This window comes from Octopus bimaculoides, chromosome 24, assembly GCF_001194135.2.
Source record: "Octopus bimaculoides isolate UCB-OBI-ISO-001 chromosome 24, ASM119413v2, whole genome shotgun sequence".
Classification (NCBI taxonomy): domain Eukaryota; kingdom Metazoa; phylum Mollusca; class Cephalopoda; order Octopoda; family Octopodidae; genus Octopus; species Octopus bimaculoides.
Genome location: NC_069004.1, coordinates 33,546,000 through 33,556,552, shown reverse-complemented (window position 1 = coordinate 33,556,552; position 10,553 = coordinate 33,546,000). Strand labels below are relative to the sequence as shown.

The 10,553-nt window shown below is 36.5% G+C and overlaps 1 protein-coding gene across 3 annotated transcripts in view; it reads right to left on the bottom strand.

Annotated features, from left to right (window-relative positions):
• Positions 1 to 3,089: 3,089 nt before the first annotated feature.
• The window catches only part of LOC106873760 (chymotrypsin-1), a 12,807-nt gene continuing 5,343 nt past the window's right edge, over positions 3,090 to 10,553 (bottom strand). The window contains exons 1-6 of one of the 3 annotated variants that reach the window (XM_014921264.2): positions 9,992 to 10,150; positions 7,682 to 7,847; positions 6,907 to 7,031; positions 5,815 to 5,946; positions 4,897 to 5,036; positions 3,090 to 3,663 (exon numbers count right to left, since the gene is read on the bottom strand). In XM_014921264.2, coding sequence (XP_014776750.1) covers positions 3,499 to 3,663; positions 4,897 to 5,036; positions 5,815 to 5,946; positions 6,907 to 7,031; positions 7,682 to 7,847; positions 9,992 to 10,034 — 771 coding nt within the window. In that variant the 5' untranslated portion in view covers positions 10,035 to 10,150 and the 3' untranslated portion in view covers positions 3,090 to 3,498. Of the gene's footprint in view, positions 3,664 to 4,896; positions 5,037 to 5,814; positions 5,947 to 6,906; positions 7,032 to 7,681; positions 9,967 to 9,991; positions 10,151 to 10,553 lie in introns of those variants that run through there. The other 2 variants (XM_052976211.1, XM_052976209.1) reach the window with 2 other exon arrangements.

Sequence of the window (10,553 nt, the reverse complement as noted above, 5' to 3'; positions counted from 1 at the left end):
CTTTTTATTTTATTTTTTACAAATGAATTTTTTCCTTTCTCTCATAAGTAATATATATACATATTTAGGCACGAAATAGCAACTACCCTGTAACTTATCTTTGGATGCTGGCTTTGTTGGGTGGAGGTGCTTATTTTTAACTATGGCTGTATGTATTGTGTGTGTGTGTGTGTATTGTATGTCTATATATGAAGGTCTACGTATATTGTATACATGTCTGTATGTATAATATTTATATATCACTATCTATCTATTTATATATATATTTGATGTCTATATGCAGTGTTTTGTGGAAAATATCATCTTGCCTGAAAACAGGTAAGGGTTGATGAGAACAAGGGCCCCAGGTTGTAGAAAATTTACTTTAATATATTCCATCTAATTCATGCAAAAATGGAAAATTGGATGCTATATGAAGATGTGTGTGTGTGTATGCATGTGTAAGAAGAGTGTCATGTATTTTATTTTTACATGGAAAACATTAGCAGTGACTCCAAGTTGCCTTTCTCTGGCTATTTTGCAACTACATTGCTCCACCCATCAGATGAACTAAAACATGTATATGCAACTTGGAAAATCAAAAGTATTTTATGACCTGGTGAAGAGATCTATGCCAGATCTTGTAGTTATTGTCACTGTCAAGCTTTTCCTTCTAAAAATAAAATACATCTACATTTATTTATATATATACATATATATGGCTGCAAGATGGCAGAATCATTAACATGTCAAACAAGATGGTGTTAATCCTGGTTGTTAACATTCTTAGTTAAAACATGGCTATGGTGAAATCTGCCTTTCATCCCTTTGGGCTAGATAAAGTCCAGTCTCGCCTTCAACCCTGCAATGGACTGGCGGGCCTTTCAGAGAGCAGTATTGTGATCTCAGTTATATGTCATTGAAACTGGCATTTATGAGCCTTAGAGCTCTTGGAAAATTTCTTAAATATGTATGTGTGCTAATATATCAAGTTGTGAGAGAGTGTGTGTGTGCATGTAGCTGTATATCGAGTTATATATATGTGTGTGTGTGTATCCAGCTTTATATCTAATTATTTATCTATTACTTGCTCGTTTGACTTCACTTTCATCAAAACTGCCACTCCACATCACTGACACCATTATCATCCCTAATTGGGGGATTCGGTTAATTTAATATTTTCATGTATAAGTAACTATTGCTGTTTTTATCTAATTGAAGACAAATAAAGGTTTTTTTTTTAACCTGACATCTCTTTTTTTAATGACTCTCTTGCTGACTTTGCAAGAAATAAACAATCGTTCGTTGCCGCTTCAATGTCTTTTCCGTTCTTGCTTGAGTCAGGTGGAATTTGGAATTTGTTAAAGCAAATTTCCCCACAGGTGTCCTTCCTGTTGCCAACCACCTCCAGCTTCCCTGCAAGGTTATACTTCCCTGTAGCAAGACATGTTTTTATGGAAAATTGTAAACGAATGACTTTGACACTTGTTTATCCTATTACACAATTCTGAACCTTCATTTGTAGATTACAAACAGCAATTAAATGAAGGGACAAGTCTTTGCTACATATGGGTCCCAGGTTGTTTATATAATGAATATTTTCATTATGGTTTATTTTAATCAATTTTATATTATTTATGTTTTGTAACAGTAACTAGATGTAAAACACAATGGACTTTGTACTAATATTTGAACCAACTTTGTTCATTTCCAGGCAGTTTTGACTCTCCCAGGTTGAATGGTTATCATTCAGCTATCATAATGATATCCGATAAGCAGCTGAAGGTGGGATGGAATACATTTGATGGGCTTTTTGTGCATGTACCTGTTGTCCACTGAATATTTTGTACCTTGTGTTCCCATGGTTCTAAATTGTCTTCCATTGAAAATTGTAGGTGTTTTTCGGAAGTCAGCAAGCTGGTAGAATCATTAGCACAACAGGTAAAATGCTTCGTGGCATTTCATTTCCTTTCATTCCAAGTTCAAATTCCACCAAGGTTGACTTTTATACTTTTTGGAGTCAAAATTGCTGGCCTTGTTCTAAAATTTGAAACCATTCTTACTTATTAAGATGGTGAACTGGTAAAATGCTTAGCAGCATTTCATCTGTCTTTACATTCACGGTTCAAATGCCACCAAGATCAACTTTGCCTTTCAGGGTCCATAAAATAAGTACCAGTTATGCACTGGGGGCCATTGTTTTCAACTAGCTGTCCCCACTTCCCTAAAATTTCAGGCATTGTGCTTTTACAGGCCTATTATTTACATTTGATGGATATTTGTCCCCATCTTGTTTGTTGTTAACACAACATTTCGGCTGATGTACCCTCCAGCCTTCTTCGGGTGTCTTGGGGAAATTTCGAACCTGGGTTCTCATTTCTAAGGTATTTTTTCAATGTTATTATTATTATTATTATTCATGTCACTGCCTGGAATCGAACTTGGAATCTTAACCACTACGCCATATGCCCATGGGCAATTATTTAGAAGACAGCCAGCTGGCAGAATCGTTCTGAGTTCAAATTCCGCTGAGGGGCCTTCTCCCCCAGAACAGGAAGGATGATTATTATTATTATTAAGGTATCAAGCTGTCAAAATTATTAGAACTTTGAATAAAATACTTTGTAGCATTTTTTTCTAGTTGTTTATATTCTGAGTTCAAATCTTGCCACGGTCAAATTTGCTTTTCACCTTTCAGGGGCTGATAAAGTACCCATCAAGTACTAGAGTCAACGTAATCAACTGCATCTCCCCACAAAATTGCTCACTGTGATTCCCAACGTGGGGCATGGTAATACTTTGGTGAGGCATGCTTAGGGTCATGTTGAATTTATACTGATAAGAGTTACACCCCACCCCCACCCCCCTCTTAACAACTTTTCCAAGTTTTGGCACTTTAGAGACATCAGCTTTTCAAAAATTTTTCTCTCAAAATCAAAGATCTGATGTCTCTAAAGTGGAGAAATAAAAAAAAAATTTGACATCTGGTGTCTCTAAAGTGGAGATACAATTATTTTCTTTTAGTGGTATGTAAAGTAAAAACATGGAGGTAGGAAGTACTGAAAGCAATGCCATCTTAATTCCTTATGAAGAAATAAACTGGAGACAGATTTATGTGTGCAGATGTATCATTTTATTAAGAAAAAAAGGGGCCATCATTGCAATATTTATTAATTATTACTGGTTTCAAATTTTTCGCCACAAGGGCAGCAATTTTGTGAGGAGGGGAGGGGAGGAGTTGATCACACCAACCCCCAGTGTTCAACTGGTACTTATTTTAAGGTGGTGAGCTGGCAGAATCGTTAGCACACTGGACAAAATGCTTAGTAGTATTTCGCCCATCGCAATGTTCTAGGTTCAAATTCCGCCGAGGTCGACTTTGCCTTTCATCCTTCCAGGGTCAATGTAATTGACTCATTCCCTCTTCCAAAATGGCTACTCTTGTGGCAAAATTTGAAACCGTTGTTGTTGTTGTTGTCCAAAATGAAAGAAGTAGTTCAAACTGGTTTGAAATCCAACTTAATTCCAAGATCTCAGATTGGTTTTAATCCAGTCTTTGAAATATGAGACTCGTGCGAAAACTGATACCCCTTCGGTACAGGTCCAGCCAAAAGATGCAACACCCACAAGGACCCTGCTGCCGTCTTTGGCACTTGTACAAACTAGCGGACCTCCAGAGTCTCCCTGTGGAATAGAAGAACACAAGAAAAAAGGTTAATACATAAGCACCAATGGAGCAAAGATTGTTTGCCAACATAACATTGCAGTCCTGGTTTAGGACAGATGTTGCTGTAATTTAGCCCCAGGAGATATTGTCTCCAGCTGGCTATATGATACGATCTATGTCCTTATAGCCAGCTGGAGATGATGTCTCCTGGGGCTAAATTACAGCAACATTCATCCTAAACCAGGACTGCCATGTTATGTTGGTCAAACAATCTTTACTGCTGAATATCTCATGTTCTGAAATTTAAAAATAGTAACTTTCTAATAAGCAACAATATTTAAAAAGTTATGGTAAGGCTTAGAGACATTTTGTCTGTTTTTACATTCTAAGTTTAAATTCTGCCAAGGTCAACTTTGCCTCTCGTTCTTTTGGAATCGATAAAATAAAATACCAGTTGTGTACTGGGGTTGATGTAATCTATTTACTCCTTCTTCTGAACCTGCACACCGGAGTAAGCATGTAAATGTGAAAGAAGGTAGAAAAATAATAGTACTCAAATACCAGATGTAGAGTAATATGCCACCAGCACGAAGACCAGTCAGGAGGTACTGGCAACGGTCACGCTCAAAATGGTGTTTTTACATGCCACCTGCACTGGCAACGACCTTGCTCGAATGTGTTTTCATGTGCTAATTATATATATATAAAGATAAAAGAGCCAGGTTTAAAATCTCTGAAAGAGATCTATGTAGTAACAGTACTAAACCATAAAATTTTGAAACCAGCAGAAAAGATGTTTTCTTGGGGTTAAAATGTAACATTTGTTCTACATAGAACAAACACAAAATATCAAAACGTTACGGTGTATATATATATATGTATGTGTGATATATATATAAATATACATCAGTGTACAGCAAAGTATCCAACAAAGTATATATCCTTAACAGGCAAACCAACAAAACGGGATTTTTATTCTCAACAAAGTCTCTTTAAATCAGTGGCTCTGAGCCTATTTGATATCCAGGCTGAATTTTTTCTAGGGGGCTGCACCCGAAAGAAAAATTTATATTTATAGATGCAAGACTGTTAAGGGCTGAAGCTGAGAAATGCTGCTTCTGGTATTTTGTTCTACATCAAGGGACAGACACTGTTTTGTCATCCTCACTCTTAGACATGCTCTGGAAACCTATGAGTAAGGACCCTGTTATTTACAATATAAAATGCATGAATAAGTTCTCGTGTCCTACCCGACAAATAGCTTCACTGTTGACTTTCCCTGTACCAACACATATCTGCTGTTCCTTGATTGCCAAATGAGCTGCACATTTGCCTTGGTCCATCAGCGATACTTCTGCTGTCTGTAGAGTGTCTGGCTCTTCACCTAAAGCTTTGAAAAGGAAAGAAATGGGTTTTTTATATATATGTATATATACACAGAGTGGCCCAAAAGTAGGTTTACAGTTATTCAAATATCTCTTCTGCATTCATATATTAACAGTTTAGATCTTAATTATAAAAAAATATGAAACCCTTATTCTATGCTAATTTTGTCAAGCTCACTTTCCAATTTGTAAGAAATTAAATGTAATAAAATGTTTTAAAAGAAATTTAAAGTGCCTACCTGATAACTGTAAACCTATACGCATATATATTTAAACATATATTTATCTATTTTTAGATTTTTATATGTATCGATATTTATATTCCGTATTTTTATTTTTATGTTTTAAACTTTTAAATTTATTATGCTACCATGTTATGTTGGATATATATCTTTTGAAATACTAAATATTGATTTCCTAAATATATTATTGATGAATTAATAATATAAAATCACGTATATACACATTTATTTGCTCAAGATAATTGAGCACTCAACATAAGTTCAATTATATATTCTTTTAGAATATTACTTATAAAGACTGCACCAGGCTCCAATCTGATCTGGCAATGTTTCTACAGCTGTTTGTGAGTGTATATGAGTATGTATGTATGTGCATATGTCTCTGTGCGTGCCTGTGTGAGGATATAAGTAAGTAAAGATATGAGTATGCATATATATGTGTGTGTGTGTGTGCACATCTTAGAGATAAAGGATGAGAAACAGTGACAAAGAAAGTGTAATTAAAAATGGAGAGAGAGAGTGGTTGGTGTAAAGGTCTTACTGCTTGTTTTCCCCCATCCTGAGATGAGACAGTCTCCCTGATATTTCTCACAAGCTGTGGCCAACTGAACGGGCTGCAGGCATTTATTGAACTGCAGTGGTGTGCTGAGGGTCAGGAGGGCAACATCATTCACTGAAATAAAGACAACGGTAAAATAATACATACATACATATTATATATATATATATATATATATATATATATATATATATATATATATATATATATAAACATACATAGATTGATAGATAGACAGATATACATATGCAGGAAATATATGTCAGTGTTGGGAGAGAGTAGATATATATATATATATATATAAAAGCAACTAATAAAATAAGCTGTAAAAAAGGGGGGGGGGCACAGGGGTCCATTTATTAGGCTACAAATTCTTCGAGGTGGTGCCCCAGCATGGCCACAGTCTAATGATTGAAACAAATAAAAGGTGTGTGTGACCCATGAGACAGGCCAATTCACAAACACATTCATACGTACATTAACAAACACAAGGCTTCCACACAGTTTCCATCAACCAAATTCCGTTGATAAGGTACAGGTGCACCAGAGACTGGTGTAGTAGACATCTGGGTGCCACATAATGACACCGAATCCAGAACAACATGCTTATGAAGGAAATTTCTCAATCAATGGTTATGCCTAGCCTTGGATTACTTTTTTGATTTTCTTTTATCATTTCTTGATTTCTAAATATGTTTTTCTGGCAGCCGTTCCATTCTAAAGGAGTGAATGCCATTGTTTAGGAACTAAAATAGTTTTTTGTTAAATATTGATCTTTTAATGGTTTTCTAATTGGCGTTGAACACCTGTTAAGTTTTGCTGTATCTATCTGTGTCTCTGTCTGTCTATCTTTATCTATCTATCTATCTTCACTTTCTTTCCCTCTCTCTAAATCATTCACTCTATATCAACCTCTTTATATCTATGTAACTCTCTCAGCCCCTCCTCCTTTCTCTGCCTCTCTCTCTCTTTCACTCACACACTCTCACTCTTTCCTTACCCCCCCCCCCCACCTGGGAATCAGTGCCCAAAGGATGAAGGAACCAGTGAGAAATATCCCCATTAAATACTCACAGATGTTGTCGTCCGTTTTCTCGAACATCTTGTGTACAGTGTAGTTGGAAACGCGGACGATAGACGTAAACTTCGACTTTGAAACTGAACCATACAGAATGTAGACATATTTCACATCACTGGAGCTGAAATGGAGTACAAATCATCATCATCACCATCACCACCATCATCATCATCACCATCACCACCATCATCATCATCACCATCTTTTAACGTCCGTCTTCCATGCTGGCATTCGTTGCATGGTTGAACTGGAGCTGGTCAACTGCCGCTCTGTCGGTTACAACACTGAGGGTTCCAGTTGATCCAATCTACGGAACAGCCTGCTTGTGAAATTAACATGCAAGTGGCTGAGTACTCCACAGACATACCTGCCATTAAAGTAGTTCCCGGGCAGATTCTTCAGCATGACTGAGAATGTGATATAAGGATGGCCCATTGAATTACAGGTACAACTCATTTTCACTACATACGACTCCAATCGTTTGTTTTTGGCATGGTTTCTACAACTGGATGCCCTTCCAAATGCCAACCACTTTACACAGTGTACTGGGTGCATTTGTATGTGGAACCAGTACCAGCATGGGTGCTTTATGTGCAGAACCAACACAAATGCATTTTACATGTCACCAGTTCAAGTGCTTTTTATGTGGCACCGGACACGGGTGCTTTTGTACCTGACACCAGGCCAGGTGCTTTTATGCGGCACTGAGCACAGGTGCTTTTTACCTGACACCAGAGTTGTTTGTAGAGATTAACAAAATTCATTACTCACATACAATGAGCCGCTGTGATTATGTGGCTGTTATCCACGATCGTCCCAGCACAGTTGAAGTTCTCGTTGCTGGTCTTTGTAATCAGCAAATGGACAATGTATGGCTGTTCACACTCGGCCACCTTCCGACCGGCAACTATATAACTTATCCTGGAACTCGCCAACACTACAACAAAAAATAGATAGAGAGACAGACAGAGAGATAGGTAGATTGATAGAGAGAGAGAGAGAGACAGATAGACAAACAGACAGACAGACAGAAAGAGAAACAGATAGACAGACGGAGAGAGAGAGAAAGGGATTGATAGAGAGATAGAGAGAGAAAGGGATTGATAGATAGATAGAGAGAGAAAGGGATTGATAGGTAGATTAATAGAGAGAGAGAGATAGATAGACAGACAGACAGATAGATAGAAAGAGAGAAAGGGATTGATAGATAGATAGAGAGAGGGGAGAGATAGAGACAGAGAGGTAGAGGAAAGATCTTTGGCTCTGGAGTGTGTTACACTCATGCATACATTCAAGCACATGTATATTCTTTCCTTTTACTTGTTTCAGTCATTTAACTACGACCACGCTGGAGCACTGCCTTCAGGGCTTTTTTTTCTTTTTTAGCCTTGCAACTTACAAGGATGCTACCACGATCAAAACACAAGCATCACTTCACAAGAGTTCCAGGACTGCTTTGAACAGTGGGAAACGCTCCTGAGCCAAGGCATTGCTTCAAATGGAGAAGACTGAGAAGGAAAAAACTAAGTGTAAACATGTAAAACTAAGTGAATAAAATAATATTGCAAACTTCCAGTTTGTGGGGGGGGGGGTACCCCCTCGTACATAAACTGCTTTTAATTACATCAATGATTACAAGCATAAATTTTTAATTAGATCAGAGTATATTATTTTGTAATTATAGCTAAGGTTCTACATTTAATATTTTTAATTACATCAGTTGCTATATGTAAAAACCTCTTTTAATTACAGCTGAGATTACATTTTCTCTTGTATCTGTGGCCATGCTGGGGTACCATCTTCAATGATTTCTAGTCGAATGAATTGGCCCCAGCACTTATTTTTCACTTTTTAAGTCTGGTATTTAGTGTATTAGTCTCTTTCGTTGAACTGCTAAGTTACCAGGATATAAACACACCAACACCGGTTGTCAAGCATTGGTGTAAGACTAACAAAGACACACAGACACACAGGATGAGCTTCTTTCAGTTTCCATCTACCAAATCCACTCACAAATCTTTGGTCAGCCAGAGGCTGTAGTAGAAGACACTTACCCAAGGTACCATACAGTAGGACTGAACTCAGAACCATGTGGTTGTGAAGCAAACTTCTTAACACACAGCCACACCATGTATAAAGGATATTTAATTAAAAGCTGCAGCAAAATATATCTTTAATTGCAGCTACAGTTACATGTATAATTATTTTTTTTATTATTAATTACAACTGTCATTAAATATCTCAATTTCTTTTAATTACTCTCTGGGAGTTAAAATACAAGCATTTTTGTTACAATCTGAGTCAGAAATTTCCTTTCAATTCCTTTCAATTGTGCAATATTTACTAATCTATATTGAAAATTTCTGGCAATTTTGAAGAAAAGTTTCCCAGCGTCACATAAATATACTGTCATGAGCTCTGGTATAGCTTCTGTGTTTCTTCTTTCCATATTTCTTTTTTTTTTATCAAGCCTAACGCTCCAAATTACCTCTGGTATTATTTTAATCTCCATACCCCACCACTTAAACATTTCATTTTCACGATCCTTGTATTTCAATAGTTTCTCCAATTCTCCCCAAACAATATTTCCATCAAAAGGGATCATTATGTCCAGCAGTTTTCAAGTAATTTAGCTTTTCCAATCTGTTATTATTATGTCTGGATGGTCCACCTCAATCTCCTTGTCAGTTTAGACAAGCATATCCCAAACTATTATTATTATTATTATTATTATTATCATTATTATTAAGGCAGCAAGTTGGCAGAATTGTTAGCATACTGAACAAAATTCTTAGCAAGTGTTGTTCTTACTAAATGGTGAGTTGGCAGAACCATAAACACATCAGACAAATTGTTTAATGACATTTCTTCCAGCTCTACGTCCTGAATTCAAATTCCATTGAGTTTGTCTTTGCTTATCGTCCCTTGGAGATTGATAAAATAAAGTACCAGTCATGTACTGAGGTCAATTTAATCATCTAACCCCTTCCTTCAAAATTGCTGGCCTTGTGTCTGAATTAGAAGCAATTGTGAAAATGCATTTTTGGAAACTTAATTAAAAACCAAAATTATATTTCTTACCTTGAAATATCTGCAAAATTAACGACAAACCTAGAATTAACATCCTGAAAAGAGCCTGGTCACCAGAATTCCATCAGATGGGATTGCAGGATATATACAAAGATATTGTTCAAACACACACACACACACATATACACGCATATGTGCATGCAATGTGTGTGTGTGTGTGTGTGTGTGTGTGAGAGAGAGAGAGAGAGAGAGAGAGAGAGAGAGAGAGAGAGAGAGAGAGAGAGAGAGAGAGAGAGAGTGCATGTGTGTGTGTGTGAGAGAGAGAGAGAGAGAGTGCATGTGTGTGTGTGTAGCAATGCCATCGTTTGAGTATAATGATCTTAATATTCAGTGTCCATTATATAACTTTGTGTGTGTGTGTAGAGAGAGAGAGAGAGACAGACAGACAGAAAAAGAGAGAGATACATGCTTATACATATGCTCACACATAAATATATGTATATATAAACACATGTATGTATGTATATACACATATATTTATATGTGTGTGTGTATATATATATATATATATATATATATATATATATATATATATATATATATATATATATAT